Here is an 18669-nt window from a genome sequence, read left to right on the forward strand (position 1 = left end):
GGTTGTGTATTACACAAACAACAACTCAAGATTTTAGAACACTTTGAAGAATCATCCATGTGTTCCTGAAAGGTGTTCCAAATAACATTCTAAATAACATTGCGATCATCACAGCAGCTCCGGGGTGAGGGACCCTGAGTCTGAAGTGACAGGTCTCATCAGCTCCATCCCTGGGGATGAAACCTTTCTTATTCTAATCACACCTTCCCCTAAAGTAACTTTTCTACTTCCATCCCCACCACTCTCCTGGCCCTGCAGTCTGAAAGGAGCTTATTCAGACAGCTGGTGGACAATGTTTCTCCGGATGGCTTAATTGGAGGAAAGGAAACCTGTAGAGAGTCTTATCTGGGGGTAAGCGTCTCAAACATCCAAGATTATGTCCCTGTCACCTCATGACCCATCCTCTTCATGCCACCTTTTAATTTTGGTAGCAATTACGGTGTATATGGATAATGCCCATTAGCATATTCATGGTCATCTCTTCATATTTATTGTCCCTACAACTCATTAATCTTCATCTACTTTGTGTGCTTGACAGCTCAATCTATTTTGCAATCTCTGGGAAGCAGCCATAGCCCCCCAAAGCCTTTGTTTTCCTGTAAATAAACTATATTGGGGACCAGAGGACAATGGTGCATCCCCGTGTGATTGACACCGGCCACAGCTACTAATCAGGCTGGGACTTCATCGCCAGCTGAGTCGAGTGCATTATGGGGCTATTGTTCCAATGCTGCCAGGGCAAGAACACACACGGCCAGTCACCTTCGCAAGATGGGCTGATTGTTCGTCAAGATTAGACCGAGTTGCCTTATTATCTATCCATCCTAGACAACAAGGCATCATACCCAAACAGACGCATTTACAGCCATGGCCAGTGCACCAGCCAGATTTGAATTGCTAATGCCTAATCTGCCCAGCACAGATGTGCAATGAATATTTGGATGTTGTTTTTCCCATCCGTTGAGGAGGATGAATTGATGAGGTGATGAGTATTTAGTGATGGGTTCTGGCTCAGAGCCAACAGCAGAGTTGGAGCACTTGCACGGGTGATAATCAGATTACCCCCAAAGTGCCTTTGCCACAATGCAGCAAATTTTGTAACAGCCTAGCAGGGCCTGTTTCTAGTTGGAAGAAAGTTTTCTTTCTAGTCTGCAATTAGATCTTTGGCTAGGTTTTTCAGACTTGCAAAAGATAGAGTTTGCATATATATATTCCTTATCTACATCTTTTAAGGCTATGAGAAATAGACTAGGAGTTAACTGCTTACGTTTGGATTTGATGTCACTGTTTATCTGTTAAGGCAGACAGGTTAAAACAATTCTACCAGCAATATACAGCTGATGTGAGGATTAAATTAGTATATATGTACAGATCTAGTCTCAGAACAATACATGCTTAGTAAGAACTCAACAAATGTTACCATTTGTTGCCAGTAATGTCATTATTATTGGTCATTTCTTTTGCTTTGTTTTTTTCTCAGTCAACTTAGTGACACTGGAAATAAAGCCATTCTCATTTTCTCGGGACCTCTCAGGGATTCTACCATGCTACTTTATCTGGTATCTTCTTAAGAAAATGGAATATTTTCAATACTTGTATGACTATGGAACACTTGTCCCTAAAACATTTCTAGCAGATGTTTCCCCAGAACATTTTATAGAAAAGTTTGCCATGGAAGGTAATGGAATGCTTACAAAGCTGTGAAAGAAAATTGTGGTTCAAGGGGCTGGGAATACCAGTCCAAAGTAGTGAGGAATTACTCAAGAATGGAAAGCTATTGATTTCATTTCTTTATCTTCCATGCCTCTCATAAGGGAGGTTTTATAGAGTTCGTAGTAAAATTCATGTGGAATAGAAGCTGTGGGCAGAAGGCATGTGGGAAGGGATGGCTTGTCTGCCAGGCCTCCTTGGAGTTTTTTCTTTTTTTTTTTGTCTGTTGTGGGGCTTGAACTGTGGGCCTAAGAGCTGTCCCTGAGTTCTTCAGCTCAAGGTGAGTGCTCTACCACTTGAGCCACAAGGCCATTTCTGGTTTTCTGGTGGTTAATTGGAGACTTGTCGCACGGACATTCCTGCCTGGGCTGGCTTTGAGCCGTGTTCTTCAGATCTCAGCCTCCTGAGGATCTAGGATTACAGGCGTGAGCCACAGGTGTCCGGCTGGAGTTAAGTTTTAAGGGGTTCTCCATTCCTGAGCACTGGAGAGAACACCTGCTTTATCTGCCTACCTCACCTTAGAGACTGTTTCCTTCTTGGCACACCCCCTGCTCCTATTCTAGCCATATTTCCTGTGATTTTGAAACATGGGATCAGCTACAGAGCTCAGGGTTATAGGTGGCTGATATTACCAGGAAAGCCATATCTAAGCCCCTTACCGATGGCCTTGCTTCATTAACATACGTGAAGGCCCCTAAACCAAGGGGTGGGGGGCGGCATGCCAGGGTCCTTCACTGAGCTTCTGGTCTGAATGTGAAACTAGATCTGTTCCTCTCTGGTGGAAGAACCACTAAGATAGAGGCCTTGGCTGTTAGTGGATGTGTCCTGCCACGAGGAGTGAAGTGGTCTATAATGGAAGGTGACACATTATAAAGAGATAGTGTTTTGAGTTGAGTTCCTAGTTCCCTTTGAATATTAAGTGTTAGCTGCATGTAGCCCCCTCAGTTTTCCTTCAATTCTGTGAGCTGTTTCAGACGTTTCCTAAAACCTCTCCTTTTCTGCCTAAAGCTGAATTTCTGATCACTTTCAACCAAGAGTCTGGACTAATGCAATCACTAAACAAGCCAGTGTTTCTTGTGTCCTGCTTGTAATTCCATAGTACTTTATTGAACTGAAAGTGTTGTTAGGTTTCTGGGCTCCACAAGGCAGAGCTTACATTTTGGCAGAACGCAAGCAAGTTAACAGTTATTTGGCTTGAAAAATAAATATTTCTAGTTTTTGGGGATTGTTTTTTAGCATCTCACTAAGTAGTTTTTCAACATTTTCACATGCCTGGTATTTATTCGGATTTTTGCTTTTGCTGCCTGTATTTGCTGTTTTTAATTTTTTGTTGTCATAAAATATATAGGGGTTGCAGTTACATAAGTCAGATAATGAGCAGGTCACTCCTTCCTTTGCTCTCTCCCAGTTTTTCTCCTGTCTTCACCTCCAAGTTGTATAGTTCATTTTCAGAATACTTGTATTTGCCTTTTAAATTTAAAAATATTCAGTTTTAGGAGCTGGGAATGGGGCTTAATGGTAGAGCGCTTGCCTAGCATGCATGAAACCCTGGGTTCCATTCCTCAGTACCACATAGACAGAAAAGGCCAGAAGTGGCTCAAGTGATAGAGCACTAGCTTTGAGCACAGAGAAGCTCCAGAACTGGCAAAAAAAAAAAAAAAGTTTTAGAATTTAAGGCCAATTACTTTACCTCTGAGATACTTGTACTAGCAAATATATATAGAGAGAGAGAAAGAGAGAGAGAGAGAGAGAGCGAAAGTATCTCAAGTAGAGCATTAGTTGGCAACATTAAATATCTAATATGTTGTAAAATAGTTTCGTTTTTAAAAATAAAATATCATTACTTCCTCTTTTCATGTCAAATGCTTACTTCCTCTTAAAGATGTGTCTCTGACACATAATTGTGCACATAATTATGGCACAATGTGGTTTTGATACATGCATCCAATGCCTAACAGTCAAATCAGGTACTCTGCATTTCCATCATTTCATTTGTTTACAGTATCCTTGGGATGAGAACACTCCCAGCCCTCTTTACTAACATTTTGGAATACACAGGATCCACTGTGGTCATCTGTGCAATGGAACAAGTGCAACTTTGTACCCATCTCTCCTACCTCTTCTTTCTCGCTTGCTGTCCTTCCAGCCTCTATTCATTACTCTGAGATTAACCTCTAGATTCCATGGCAGGTGTAAGATATTTCTCAGAAAAGCCACTCTGTCTGGGCTTTTTACCCATCTCTGTAAATTGATTTAGGTGACTCAATCACTTCTGAGTGGCTTTGATTCTAGGAATGCAAAGAAAGGACATCACAGGACAGAGAGTAGCCCTGGGAGAGGTGGCCAGAGAAAGGCTGACTGGATGAGGGTGTGTGTGTGTGTGCAGTGATGTTCCTCTGTGTGTGTGTGTGTGTGTGTGTGTGTATGTGCAGTGATATTAGAGAAGGGCTGACTGGATGAGGGTGTGTGTGTGTGTGTGTGTGTGTGTGTGTGTGTGTGTATGTGCAGAGGGTGTGTGTGTGTGTGTGTGTGTGTGTGTATGTGCAGTGATGTTCCTGTGTGTGTGTGTGTGTATGTGCAGTGATGTTCTGATGTTCCTGTGCTTCATTTTCTGTAAGGAAGATACAGAAGATGATAGGGTAGAACAGGTATATGGGGCAGGTCAGGAGGTGAGGATGGATTTGAAGAGTGACATGGTTGGTCTGCCCCGAGCTGGACAGCCCTGGGCTTGTGTACAGCTCCTCTGCTTCTTGGCTGCAAGCCTGAGTCTCACCTGTACAAGTGTCCATAATAACCTAAAAGGATGCTGTGAAGAGAACATGTGACAACACAAGCTGGGTGCTGGTGGCTCACACCCATAATCCTAGCAATTTAAGAAGCTGAGGCCTGATGAGAGGATTAAATGAGGCTTCTGCTCTGGGTCTTCTATCCCCAGGGCCAGGGAGGGCTGGTTCTTTAAGTGCTAGGATTACCACGGTTGTGGTCCTGACAGGTCACTTCCCAAACCACAGCTGGGTTTGGAAGCTGTGAATATCTCCAGTGGGCAAAGCCAACCAGCCATGAGTCAAGTCAGAAACTCAAAGTTCATGGCAGACAGGACTGTGCAGCCCTTTCAGACCTGCAAGAACAAGTTACCGGACGGGGCTTAGGACAACGAAGACAAGCCAAAGGCCTATAACTCACACAGCTATGATCTATACAGAAATGGTCACATAAGCAAAAGATCTTGTGTTCAGGAAAGGTGAGCTGTGGTGACCTATCACAATATGAAATCACATGACTGATTCTATTCTTCACTCCTGAGGTCAGAGCCTGCAGGTTTTACTGGAAAGGCTGAAGTTCCTCAAAACACATACCAAGCCACAAACTGCAGAAGACCTATCTATCTACTGGATACTAAGCGTTCAAACAGTGTTAGAAAGTCTGTAGAACTTAGGCTGTTAACAGTCTAATTTTGCAGAACTGTTTATTTTTTGTTTGTTTGTTTTTTTGCCAGTCCTGGGGCTTGAACTCGGGGCCTGGGCTCTGTTCCTGAGCCTCTCTGTGCTCAAGGCTAGTGCTCTACCACTTGGGCCACATCATCACATCTGGCTTTTTTTTTTTTTTTCTGTTTCTGTGGTACTGAGGAATTGGACCCCGGGCTTTATGCATGCTAGGCAGGCACTCTACCACTGAGCCACCTTCCCAGCCCCAGAACTGTTTTGTTTTGTTTTGGTACAGTGCCAATTGGCCCAAATTCTCCTGTGAAACATACGCATGTGAGGATTTTGATCCCTCAAAGGAGCCCCCGACATTGTTCTGATGGTGTCACACAGACCCATTTCCTACATCCCCAAACTGCAACCGTAAGCAGGTAACGTTTCTATCCTGTGGCAAGTGTTGCTTCGAAGCACTCAGCATACTGTGGATACCTGTCATAAGCACCCTATGAGACAGTTACCCCAGTTCACAGGGGAGCGCATTGAGGGGGCAGACCCTGTCTCAAGGCCATATGGGCCGTCAGCCTCTTGGGAGCTGATTAATATGGAACACATGGCTACTGATAGGTCTTGTTTTTATTAGGTGTAAAGGCGCTTTAAAACTTTGTTATTATTTGCACTTGGATGAACAAGTAAATAATGAACAGTAAGACTAGTGAATGCCATAGAAAAACTGGGAGCTCACTTGTAGTTTGAGATATGAGCGGTCAAGATAAGGTTCATGGAAGGCCCTGAAAGATAAAAACATTTGTGTTCTACACAAATGTTCAGTCAGTGCAACACTAATATTAACAGAGCTGGTGACATAAGAGCTTAAATGACATTAAAAACTAGGTCCTAAATAAGATGTACACTATAGTTTAGGTCTTTTGTTGTTGTTGGTCATGGGGCTTGAACTCTGGGCCTGGGCGCTGTCCCTCAGCTCTTCAGCTCAAGCATTCTACCACTTGAGCTACAGCGCCTCTTCTGGTTTTCTAGTGGTTTATTGGAGATAGGAGTCTCATGGTCTTTCCTGCCCGGGCTGGCTTTGAACCGCGATCCCCAGATCTCAGCTTCCTGAGTAGCAAGGATTACAGGCGTGAGCCACCAGCGCCCAGCTCAGTTTAGGTCCTTGAACTAAGTATCTCACTTGCTAGGCAGGCCATGTCCTCAGCCTTTTGCTTGTTACTTTTTGCATAGGGTTTAAACATTTTTGCCTTGGGCTGTACTTAGTCCATGATAATTCTATTTATGGTTTCCTGAGAAGCTGAGAACAAAGTTGTGCCAGGACATTTGGCTTATTTGTTGAGATAGGGTCTTTTTGCCTGTGTTGGTCTCAAACCATGATTCCCCTATGCCCATCCCAAGTAGCTGGAAGTCCAGGCATATACCACCAGGTCCAGTCTTACAGCTTACATTTTAAATGTCCCCAAAGGCCTATGTTTCCAAAACCTAGTCTCCAGCTAATGGTGCTATTCAGAGGTGGCAGAACCTATAGGTGGAGCCTAGTGGAAGAAAGTCAGATGACTGGTGCATGCCCTTGATGTTGGAATCCTGGCTCTTTCCTGTCTTTGCTTCCTGGAAGCATTGTGGTGAGGTCTCCTCCACACATCACATGCTACTGTCATGAGGTACTGCGCTTCCACAGACCCAAACGGCACAGCTACACAACCACAGACCAGCCTCTTAAACTGTGAGCCAAAATGAACCTTTCTTCTTTTCTAGCCAATTATATCATGTTTTGTCACGGTACTGCCTGGCGAAGTGATTAACACAATGCACGTCACATGTCACAATACGCTCATCATGTCTGGATAGTTGACCAGTTCTGATAACCAGGTTTGGTTATCTTATTTAGCAGCACCAAAAGAAATCAAGGAGGCTAAAATCTAGTGCTTTATTGTCTTTTTACTATGCGGAACATGTTTTATCACGTCTCAGAATGTAAAAAATACAACACATCATCTCTATAAAATACACTGCATTCTTGCTATTGCCCAGGCAGGGGTCTAAGCAAGGATTTCTTAGCAGCTGACAGTAAATACTTCAGTGAATGGAGTCTGGGAACCACAGCAGTCTGTTTTCATGCTCTAAAGTCATATTAACCAATTTTGATAACCATATACTTAAAGCAAGAAAACCGATTAAGGCACAATATAATTAACTACTTATATGCAGAGCAACAATAATCCAAAAGATATAATTCAAATATTCTGCCAAAGGTGGAATCTACCATTTTTCTAACAGTAGTAGGACTTGGAATGTTTTTCTGAAAACGTAGGTGGAGGTGTCTATTAAAAAAAAAATCTCAGCCGGGCGCTGGTGGCTCACGCCTGTAATCCTAGCTACTCAGGAGGCTGAGATCTGAGGATCGAGGTTCAAAGCCAGCCCGGGCAGGAGAGACCGTGAGACTCCTATCTCCAATAAACCACCAGAAAACCGGAAGTGGCGCTGTAGCTCAAGTGGTAGAGCGCTCGCCTTGAGCTGAAGAGCTGAGGGACAGCGCCCAGGCCCAGAGTTCAAGCCCCAAGACCGACAAAAAAAAAAAAAAAAAAAATCCCTCTATACTAGATTCTAGGTTCCTTTTTTTGGTCTCAAAAGTGGTTTTACAATCCATAAAAATGATGGTAATGAATGCAGCATGAAGACTTTAAGAGAATGTGATTATACTAGCAGTTTGGTCACATACTGGTAGAGCTGTTCTGTAAATGCCTCAGAGGAAAACTTCTCCTTTACCCTGGCCCTTCCAGCCAGGCCCATAGTGACTTTTAAGGATGGTTGGTGGATAAACTTTTCTATTGCTTCTGAGAAGTGTACCGGGTCAGGCTCACACAAAAACCCTGTAACGTTGTGGACGATGGATTCCAAGGGTCCGCCTGAGTTGACAGCAATGACCGGGCACTGCATGTACATGGCCTCCAGAGGGACGATACCAAAGTGCTCATGGCTGGGTGTGTAAAGCACACACGTGCAGCCATGGAGGAGTGAGATTTTCTGCTTGTCTGAGAAAGAGCGCAGGAAGGTCACATGCTGGTCAAGGTCGGACTGCTGGACTTTTTTCTTTAATTCCTGATAGTGTTCCACATTCTCTAGGACTCTCTCATCATAACCACCTGCCACTATCAGATGAACCCTCTCCCAATCCTGTGAGGCCAACTGTCTTCGCAGCTGGACTAGAGTCTCCAGTGCCAAGGTCAGATTTTTCTTCCTCTCATATCTGTTGATAGAAAGGAAGAGGAATTTTTTCCCCTCAGGGACTAGGTCATCAAGTTTTTCAGGAACAGCAGAGTCAAAGCTGGTGACATTCAGAGATGGGTAGAGCACATGAGGGTCAATGTGAGACAGGGACTTGAAGGTTTCCTTAAAAATAGCAGCTGTGAAATTGCTGTTGACCAAGATACAGTCTGCCATGCCTGTGGTGTACTCCTCTAGCCAGTCAATTGGGGCTCTGTACAGTCGTTTCAGAAAGGAATCTCTCCTGGTGAGAAGCAGATCTGGGAAGTGACAGTAAAACAGGATCTTCTTCCGCCGTCTGGCCAGCTTGAACACTGGGATACAGGCAGACACCTAGCCAAAGCAAAGCCAATGGCAGGTAAATGACTTGGACAACTTAACCATAACCAAACCAAAGGCACAGATACCTACCAGGAAACCCACTGGGTCTCTGGGCTCCTTCTGGGCATTGCCTGATTGAGCACTGTGAGCACTCATCCATGCCCAATCTAATGACTGGTGCATAGAAGGCCGGTAGACATTTGCAGAATGAATGCTAAACATTTAAAGTTCAAAGCAAGTGTTTAAAATTAATAATACCCGATAACATTAAATGTGAGGTGAAAGGAATACACTATCATTTCAAAAGGTAATACTAACAACATTGAGATGCTTTTTTTCACATCCAGTTTCCCAATTCTAGTTTATATTCGATATTTTCGGGCCTAAGTATCTCAGTTCGGCAGCCACATGGCTTCCCACAGTGGACAGTGCAGCTGTAGGAGCTTTCTCCTTCTAAAAAACTAAATAAGTGGGCTGCAGCTTAGAGCAGATTCCAGTAAAAAGACGGCCAAGGCTGGCATTTACAGGGCAGAAAGGCCGCCTTAATTTTTTTCTTTTTTTTTTTTTTGAGCATTAAGTCATTTCACAAACTTATGTTCTTGCATTTTTACAATTTCTTTTACATGCCACCCTTTAAAAAAATTGTGTGTGCGCGCGCGGGGGTGTGTCTTGGGGCTTGAACTAGGCCTGGGCACTATCAAGGATGGCACTCTACCACTTGAGCCACAGCTCCACTTCCAACTCTCTAGTAATAGTGGATATCCGGTACTTTCCCTGCCCGGGATGGCTTCGAACTGCGATCCTCAATTCTCGGCCTCCGGAGTAGCGGGGATTCGCGACGTTTACCACCGGCGCGCGGCGGCGATCTGTCGCCCGGTGCAGACGGCAGGCGTCTCCCTCCCGGCGCGCTCGCAGGTCCGCTCCGATCGCCGGGCCGCAGCCCACCGAGGCCCCCGCCGCCGTCTCACCTGGTCGCACACAACCACGTCGAACTCCTCGTCGGCGAGGAACAGCACGTAGAGGGCCAGGAAGACCATGCGCACGTAGGCGCAGACCGCGGCGCCCCGGCCGCCGGGGCCCAGCCCGCGGGGCAGCCAGTCCCCGGCGCAGCGCACCGCCAGCCCCCGGCTCTCGGCGAAGCAGTGGCCCGGGTCGTAGTGCGCCGTCCAGATCTTCACGCTACACCCGCGCGACTGCAGCGCCAACGCCGCGTCCAGCACCAGCCGCTCGGCACCACCCACACCCAGGTCCGGGTGCAGGAACAGCACCGAAGGACCAGCACCCGAGTCCGGGTTCGGGTCCTGCTTCTCCGCCATGGCTGGACAGCCGCGCCTGCGCACAGAGCCCCGCGTCCCGAGGGGGCTTTAAGCCCCGCCCTCTGCCTTAACTGGCCATTGAGGGACGACCCCGCCTCGCCTCGCGTACCTCCTTAAGGCCACATCAGCGCAAACCTGTGGGCACCTAGCAAGTGCCGGAGAAAGTTTCACATCAGACTTTGGTTATAGCTTCTCTCTCGGAGGGAGTGGGTCGTTTGAAGCAGAATATAGTACAATCATCATTTGCAAGGGATATACTTCACATTTTGCCTCTAGGTAAGCTGCGTTCTGCAGAATTTCTGCAGGCATATCCTAGGGCAGCCAAGGCGTCCTTGGAGCCAGCGAGGACCCTGCCAGCAGGCCTGGGGGCGGGGCCTGAGCTCATCTTTCCTGTTGCGGGTCCTCTGGGTGCTCGGCAGTCTTCCTTGCGGTCCTCAGTATCCTCCGCTGTTTAGCTGCGGTCCGCTTTTTACCCTCCGCAGCCCTCCAGCTTCCAGCATGGTACGCGGCCCCAGCCTCCGCCCCTGGTTCCCTGCTTTCCCCAGGCGCACCCACCCTGCCCGGCGTCCCCTCCTCCCTGCAGCTCCTTCCCTGGCTCCCTAGCCGCCCTCGGGGTCTCACGGTCTGTCTGCTTGTCTTCCTCCACAGCCGGGCCCGACCCCCAGCGGCACTAACGTGGGCTCCTCAGGGCGATCGCCCAGCAAAGCGGTGGCCGCCCGGGCCGCGGGATCGACTGTCCGGCAGAGGTAAGGAGCCGGGCGGCCCATTGGGCGCAGATGGGATCCGAGAGGTCTCTGGGCCTGGGAAGGAAATCCCAGGGCTTGAAAACACTCCTGGAACTTTCAGGCTTCTCCAGGCCGCAAGGAGCCTGAACTGACGTGGGCCAGGGGAGAAGCTGAAGGCCTTTTGGGAGGGGAGGCATCATTTCCATCTCGGTTGCTCGTTTTGCTGTCCCTTTCTTTAAGAAGGAAAGTTAAAGTAGATAAGGATCAGGGACAGTCGAAGCTGAACCGTTCATACTGATGTAGGTAGGTTGGTGACCCAGGAGCTGAGCTTTGCCTTTACATTCCTGCCCAGAGGTCCTGTGCACCCCACATTTAACATGGCGTGTCTGGCTGCAGTCTTCTTTCACACCATTTCCTGTAGATGGGACAAGCTGACCATGAAGAGGGCTTGGCCAGTTGGGGTCACAATCCTAAAAATCCTAGGTACTCAGGAGCCTGAGATCCAGAAGATAGCGATTTGAAGCCAGCCTGAGCAGAAACTCCATTTCCAGTTAACCAGCCAAAAGCTGGGCAGGAAGCATTGACTCAGGTGGAAAAGCACCAGCCAAACAAGCCCTGACTTCCAAACCCAGTACTGACCACAGACTGTGAAGATGGCCGAGGTGTTTTACAAAAGCAAATCTAAAACTGATGGCTTGAAGATAGGTGAAACAGATTGCAGCTCAGAGAAGGAAATTGTAATAGAATAGTCAGAAATGGCAAGTTCATTCTAACTGATAGTGTCCTGTCCTTTAGATATCCAAGGGAAGTAGTTTAGAAACTGAGGGCTTAGAGTGTTGTGTTGCTTCCTTGGACTTCAGAGATCTTTGTAACAGATGGATATGTGATGTGGAGATTTTAAATTTCAGAGCTGGATGGCATCTTACAGGGTTCCGTGTGGCAGGGCCAGTAACCAGACAGAGTATAAATGGCTGTCTATAGAGGGACCCTACTATATTCTCTTTTGGAAGTTTGCTGTGGGCTAACAATTTTGTGAGTGTAATGGTTTATGTTATTTTGTGAGTTTATCGACTCTTTGTAACTTTTTAGAAGAAAGTTTGAGGTTCATGGGTAATAATGCTTTCGGTTATATAGCCTGTAGAGTTTCATTCTTTGTGAATAAAATCATAGGGTTAATCATATCTAGGGAAAGAAGCAGTACAGGATTTAAGGTCAGAACTAGGGTTGGAATACTCACAAAGCTAAGTATAGTGTTGCTGTGGGAATGAAAAGGAGCAATAATGCATCAGAAACAGTAAAACCACAAAGTGCTACACAGTGTTCAAGCAGAATTAGTGGGAATCAGGGACATTAAGATAGTCATTGAATAATTATTAAAAACTCTGCTGCTTGGCAAACTCTGTTTTAGCTTGGAAAATGTATGAATGAACAAGATAGGCAGAGTTTGTCTTTATGAACCTTATTGCAGTGTAGGAGTTCATAAATAAAACAAATACACCATGGCAATAAGGGCCATGAAAAGAAGTAAAGCAGGGTAGGGGATTAGAGAGTGGTGAAGATGGCTGTTACAGTTCAAGGTATTCCTGGTGGGCTGTGTCTGAGCAGAGAGCTGAAAGAAGCAAGAGAAGCAGAAGGAATGGTTAACTGACGTCCTTGAGCTTGGTGTGTTCCAGGAACTGAAAGCAGGCTATAAAGTTCAACAAAGAATGTAAAACAGGTGAAAAAACCAGTTCGTGGGGCTGGGAAGGTGGCTCAGTGGTAGAGTGCTTGCTTCGCATGCATAAGGTCCTGGGTTCGAGTCCTCAGCACCACATAAGCAGAAAAAGCTGGAAGTGGTACTGTATTTCAAGTGGTAGAGTGCTAGCCTTGAGCTGAAGAGCTGAGGGACAGCGCCCAGGCCCAGAGTTCAGGCCCCACAACTGACCAAAAAACAAGCAAACAACAACAACAAAAAAGCCAGTTCGTTAAGGTATGAGAAGAGGAGGGCAGTCACACACTGGTTAGAAAGAGAGCCAAATAGACCCAAGTAGAAATTGAAGAGAGTAAAGTGGGCTCTGTTATTGGCTTTACTTAGCTTCCCAATGAGGGAATGGACAATGTTTTGAGTACATTTTGTATTTCTAGTGGTGTTCAGGGATCTCCTGCACACCAAGTGCTAGCAGAAATATGGAATCTTCCATACTCATTCCTCTGGGGCTTCTGTCATCCTAGCTTTGAACACAGGAATTGGATTGGCAAGATGCAGGAGTCATGGCCCACACTGGGTTTTTCTTCCAATTGGGAAGAGGAGGGACATTCAGGAGCCTGCCCTGTAGATTTAAATGGTGTGCATCTTTGCATGTGAATGCTTTTTTCTAAGTGCATGCCTTCATCTGTAAATTCTTCTACTGTTTACAATGTGTGCCCCCAGACAACAGTTATACAAGAGTGTTCCAAGTTCCCAGCTTGCCATGTAGTCCATAATGTCTGAAACAATGCTACAATGCAGTAGGCCCAAATTATTGACCCTGATTGCTTTCAGAGTTCTGTGCTGAACGCGCAGCTCCTCCTGCTGGACCCAGGACTCCACTCTTCCACTCATGCAGCAGGGCAGGGCAAGCTCCTTGGGCTGTAGACAGCCTTTTTGCATATAGAGTGTGGCATAAAGGCCGTGGGGGGCTGAGAATGGCATTAGGACCAGAATTGGGAGGCAAGTGGTGGTAGGGATTGGTTTTTCACTTGCCTGTCTGTCCTATTCATTCTTCCCTTTGCAAACAATCCAGAATCAGCAACCCACACCATAAAGTGGGATTTTAAGGGAGGGGCTATTGAGACAAGCCTTTTCCTCTCCTCTTTCTTTCTCCTCACCTAGGGAGATGAATGGGCCAAAGAAGATGCCTTTCAACTCACCACTTACCACTTCGGCCCTGTTGGAATAACTAGCATAGGGGCAGTAGGTCTGGTTAGCAGTATTTCTGTCAGGGTGCTTCTTGGCCCAGGCTGCCTGCACCACAGACCTCATGTGTGCTGAGTCTCCAACCCTGTGCTGTGGACAGGTTCTGTTTGGGTGTTTCCCACCACTTTTTACTTCCTGCCACTCTGTCCAAGATGTATATTATATAGTCAGTTCATCAAAATAGCAAAGCTTCACAAAGTACTTTTTTTTTTTTTTTTTTTGGTTGGTTGTGGGCCTTGAACTCTGGGCCTGGGAGCTGTCCCTGGGCTCTTCAGCTAAAGGCAAGCACTCTACCATTTGAGCTACAGTGCCACTTCTGGTTTTCTGGAGGTGTATTGGAAACAAGAGTCTCATGGCCTGTCCTGCCCGGGCTGGCTTTGAACCATGATCCTCACATCTCAGCCTCCTGAGTAGCTAGGATTACAGGCATGAGCCACCAGTGCCTGGCACAAGTACTTATTAAAATACAGTCCCATTTTGGGGACTGTGATATAATTAAAACTTAATGCTTTTTGTCTCTTCTGCAATAAATATAGTAATTTAACACTTTAGTATAATTTTAAGATCAAATTATATAGATTCAGGACTCTTTTAGTATGAGGATTTCTTACTTGGATTCACAGAAATACGTGTGAAGAGAAACTGACTTTGCTCAACCAGGTGAGGTGGCTCATGCCTGTAATTCCGGCTACCTGGGGATAGAAGTAGAAGGATCATGGTTGAGGTACCCTGGCAAAAAGTTAGTGAGACCTCATCTTAACAAATAAGCTGAGAGTATTAGCTAAAATGTCAGCTATGTGGGAGGTGTAGGTAGGAAGATCACGGGTCCAGGGCTGGTTCTGGGCAGAGGTAAGACTATCTGAAGAATAACTAAAACAAAAAGGCTTAGGGTGTGGAGCTCAAATGGTAGAGCTTCTGCTAGGCAAGCATGAAGCCCTGACTTCAAACCCCAGTACTGGGGTTTGAACAGTTTTCTTGACTTTTCTAAATTATCCTCATGTATGAAGTAGGAAATAGTAACTTTCTCAGGGTATGAGTACTTACTGTCATATGACAGTAAGTACTAAGTTCATAATTGGCAGTAACTCTAAAATTTGAGTACTGGAAAAGACATTTTTTTCCTTATTTATTCTTTTTTTTTTTTTTAACTTGGTGCCAGTACTGGGGTTCGAACCTGGGCTCAAGCCCTGGTTCACTTAAGTCCCTTAGCTTTTTTGCTTAAGGCTGTTGCTCTGGTACTTGAACCACAGCTCCACTTCCAGCTTTTTAGTGGTTAAGTTAGAAATAAGAATCTCAGGCACTTTCCAGCCCATGCTGGCTTTAAACCACAGTCCTAAGATCTTAGCCTCCTGGGCAGATAGAATTTCAGGCATGAGCCACTAGGGCCTAGCACCTTATTGATTGTTTTTTTTTGGGTCCGGTTGTGGGGCCTGAACTCTGGGCCTGGGCGCTGTCCCTCAGCTCTTCAGCTCAAGGCTAGGGCTCTACCATTTGAGCCACAGCGCCACTTCTGGCTTTTTTCTTTTTTCTTATGTGGTGCTGAGGAATCAAACCCAGGGCCTCAGGCATGCAAGGCAAGTGCTCTACCGCTGAGCCACCTTCCCAGCTCACCTTATTGATTTTTTTTTTTCTTTGGGTCCGGTTGTGGGGCCTGAACCTCTGGGCCTGGGCACTGTTCCTCAGCTCTTCAGCTCAAGGCTAGTGATCTACCACTTGAGCCATAGCGCCACTTCCGGCTTTTTTCTTTTTGCTTATGTGGTGCTGAGGAATTGAACCCAGGGCCTCATGCATGCAAGGCAAGCACTCTACCACTGAGCCACCTTCCCAGCCCCACCTTATTGATTCTTTAATGGCACAGTGGTAGCCTATGTTATAATGTGGTTCAAAGGAGTTCCAAGGAAAGGCCCTTGGTAATGTTTTTCTTTATTTCAGGAAGAATGCCAGCTGTGGGACAAGGAGCGCAGGCCGCACGACCTCGGCAGGGACTGGAGGGATGTGGCGGTTCTACACAGAGGATTCCCCGGGACTCAAAGTGTAAGTCTCGGGATCAGGACCCATGTGCGCATCCAGGGTTTCAGAGTGTGGCGTGCTGCCTACCCTGCTTGTGATCCATAGGGCTTCATTTGCACCAGGCAGGCCGGGTTGTCACCTGCCCATTTGTCACTTGAGACAGGTTAGGCCCTGGTCGGTGTGTGGCGTGAGTGAAAGGCATGGAGGCCCTGCCTGTTGCCCTGTCACAGTAAGTGATGGCAGCAGGGAGAACTGGAGGGAAAACCACGTAATGAGATAAGATTGCTCTTCATTTGGTGATCCTGCCTCACGCTGGGAAAGAGAAGGAGCCATTTGAATAGGAACTGGGTGATTTTTCACAGTCCTCCTGGAGGCACAGGCTGATGTTATTACAGCCTAATGCAAGTTTTCCCATTAGGCTATGTCACCAAAAGTTCCCCAGCCTCCTTGTGTGTGGTGGTGTTTGTGGGTCCGGGTATGAACACGGCACTTTCTGGAAATCAGTGTGTGAGGGAGGCGGGTATCCAGGAGCCCCCGTCCCATGCTTGCCCGCCTCACTTGTCAGGGTGCCTGGTGCTGTGGCCAGTTCAGCCCTGCAGGCCTCTACCAGGCCCAGAGGCTCCAGAACACCGTTCTGACTAAACCCCGTGCTAGGACGGGGTTCCTAGTGGCAGCGGTCACAAGGAGCGCTTGGTGCATCTCACAGCACCTTGACCTGCATTGCAGGTGTAGTTTATGAAGGCTTCCTTGGGTCCTGGAGATTTGGTTGGCTCCATTACTGTGATCCAGGAGACTTGGAAGAATGTATTTGGGAGGTACTCCTTGGGTGTGGGGGTGTGAGTTGGTAGTCTTCCTTCCTGTCTCAGTTAGAGGTAATTTTCCTGAGAATTTCAGAGGCAGTGTGAATTCCTTTGTTCTATGGGGATCTGGTGGACTTGTTGTAAACCCTCTCCAGAAGGTGGGCAAAGGTGTTCATTCTTCTGTGGCTGAGTCTGGCTCATGCCTGCCCTGGGCTTCCTGCTTCTGAACAGCCAGACTTGCCATTTGTGTCTAGGCCTCCCAGGAAGTGGCTAAAGCCCCATAAACCACATTCTCACCACAGCAGAGATAGGGGTTTTTGGTGAGAGGACACAGTTGGAAATTTCTGCCTATAAATCCATGTCTGGGAGAAGTCAAGCAACATCTTGGTGCTTCATTTTTCTCCATCAGGTTGATAACTAGAACTTTTTGAGAGGTATTGTAAGCCTACTTTGTGAGTATTCATTTATGTATGAATAGCCCAGCAGTGCTATAAGATAGGTATTATGATGAATGACACTTTACAAGCGGGAGGCTGAGGCTTGAGAAAGGTAAGGGATGGGGCTTCAGTGACGGGATTGAGAACTACTGAGTCTTAGGCTCTGGGACTACCCTCAGTTTTGTGTTCTGGTTGAGGTTTTAATAACATCTTATAGTAAGGGAGTAAGATGGAGTACAACGTGATGTCATCTCTTCCTGGATCTTTTACCTTTGTGTGCTCCCTCAGCTGTCCGGGTTTAGGAAGCATGGAGTATGGTAGCGGAGACCGTAATCTCTGCACGGCTTTTGTCCAGTCATGGTCACTGTCACTCTGCTGGTGATTATGATGATTCCTCTTCCGTGGCCTTTCACTCTCTCTGCTCCTCAGTTGTATCTGGGGGGTGTGGGCAGGAAGAGTTAAAGAGGCAGTGCCTGAAGTAAACTTCACAGCTTGTGTAAATTCAGGGAGTTCAGTTTTCTGTTTAAGAAACCCATCTATTAATTTGTAATTGGAAAAACATTTGATGTAGGGAAGGGCAGATGAGTAAAAATCTGTTTATTTCCTACATTGGATACATAAATGTAACTGGGTCTTAATGCCTGGTGCCTAGAATGTTTGTTCCTTGAAGACAGGACCTTGAGGCAGTCAAAATGGAATCAGAAAACCTGAGTTCAAGTCTCTCCCTGTACCTCTTGTATGTTCTAAGCAAGTAATAATAATTCCTGTATTCCTCAGTTTTCTTTATGTATCAGATGAAATTAATACTTGTCTCATGAGTTTGTTGTGCAGGTCGTATAGGGTCATGTGTTTAAAGCCATCTCATCAATTATATAATGTGATGCTCATTGTATCTCTAACACATTGTAATTTGATGGGAAAGTCCGTCTTTGTGAGAGGTGATTTTTTTTTTTTCCAGGATATCTGAGTATTTCATTGTATATTGGTTGTGTGTTTCACGGAGAGTGAGTCCAACTGCAGTGCCATCATCATGCCATCACGATAGCTTTGGGAATATTTTTAGATGACGTAAATAATGCCCCTGGATACTTTGGAAGCCCCCACACTTTCCTCACTTTGCCCCTGGGCGAGCTTGAGTGTAAGCTCTAATAATACCTTATTACTAAAGCACGCATGCCTTGTCTTCTTATTTCTAGTGGCCCCGTTCCAGTTTTGGTTATGAGTCTCCTGTTCATCGCTTCTGTATTTATGTTGCACATTTGGGGCAAGTACACGCGTTCGTAGATTCGGCTGCATCCATCTGTCATCTGAAGAAGAAGGAAAAAAAAAAAAAACACCCAGCATATCTTGGACCAAAAGTGAAGTGGTTTTTCTGTTCACGAGAAAGAAATTTTCTGTAAGCGTATTGTTTTACAGGGAACATAACACGAATTGATTGAGGAATCAGATTTTTTTTCTATGTCGAATAAACTTTTTAATTGATCTATCCCAGTCTGGTTGCTCCTGTCTCTGTGCTAAGGCCTTTGTCTGCCTGTAGGGTTGCCATTGATTAGGTGGAAAATTGTCTTGTGGAGACTGTGTTCTTGGCTGGATTGACAGTCCCTCACAACCGTGTACTCATTCAAACTCCAGGATACCGTAATTAGCCTCGGCGTGTTTTTTCCCCCCAGGGTATTTTTGTCCTGGGGATTGATATTTGGGGTATTCTGTGATGACTCTGCCA

General features: G+C 46.2%; 2 protein-coding genes across 3 annotated transcripts; one reads left to right on the forward strand and one right to left on the reverse strand.

The window, feature by feature from the left end:
* Nucleotides 1-7051: 7051 nt before the first annotated feature.
* On the reverse strand, nt 7052-10065 carry Alg2 (ALG2 alpha-1,3/1,6-mannosyltransferase). Of its 2 annotated transcripts, none has more exons than XM_070010630.1 (2): nt 9692-10065; nt 7052-8735 (listed from the first exon to the last, which is right to left on the reverse strand). In XM_070010630.1, exons 1-2 carry the CDS (start codon nt 10037-10039, stop codon nt 7833-7835), a joined length of 1251 nt encoding a protein of 416 aa, XP_069866731.1. In that variant the 5' UTR covers nt 10040-10065; the 3' UTR covers nt 7052-7832. The 2 variants fall into 2 exon arrangements, with proteins under 2 accessions (XP_069866731.1, XP_069866739.1); XM_070010638.1 differs by lacking the exon at nt 9692-10065 and adding an exon at nt 8814-9435.
* A 343-nt stretch (nt 10066-10408) lies between these two features.
* Sec61b (SEC61 translocon subunit beta) lies at nt 10409-18432 on the forward strand. Its single transcript, XM_070010650.1, has 4 exons — nt 10409-10540; nt 10688-10785; nt 15632-15733; nt 18143-18432. Exons 1-4 carry the CDS (start codon nt 10538-10540, stop codon nt 18228-18230), a joined length of 291 nt encoding a protein of 96 aa, XP_069866751.1. The 5' UTR covers nt 10409-10537; the 3' UTR covers nt 18231-18432.
* Nucleotides 18433-18669: the final 237 nt, after the last annotated feature.

Source organism: Dipodomys merriami, unplaced genomic scaffold, assembly GCF_024711535.1.
Source record: "Dipodomys merriami isolate MVZ:Mamm:240054 unplaced genomic scaffold, mDipMer1.0.p SCAF_11, whole genome shotgun sequence".
NCBI lineage: Eukaryota > Metazoa > Chordata > Mammalia > Rodentia > Heteromyidae > Dipodomys > Dipodomys merriami.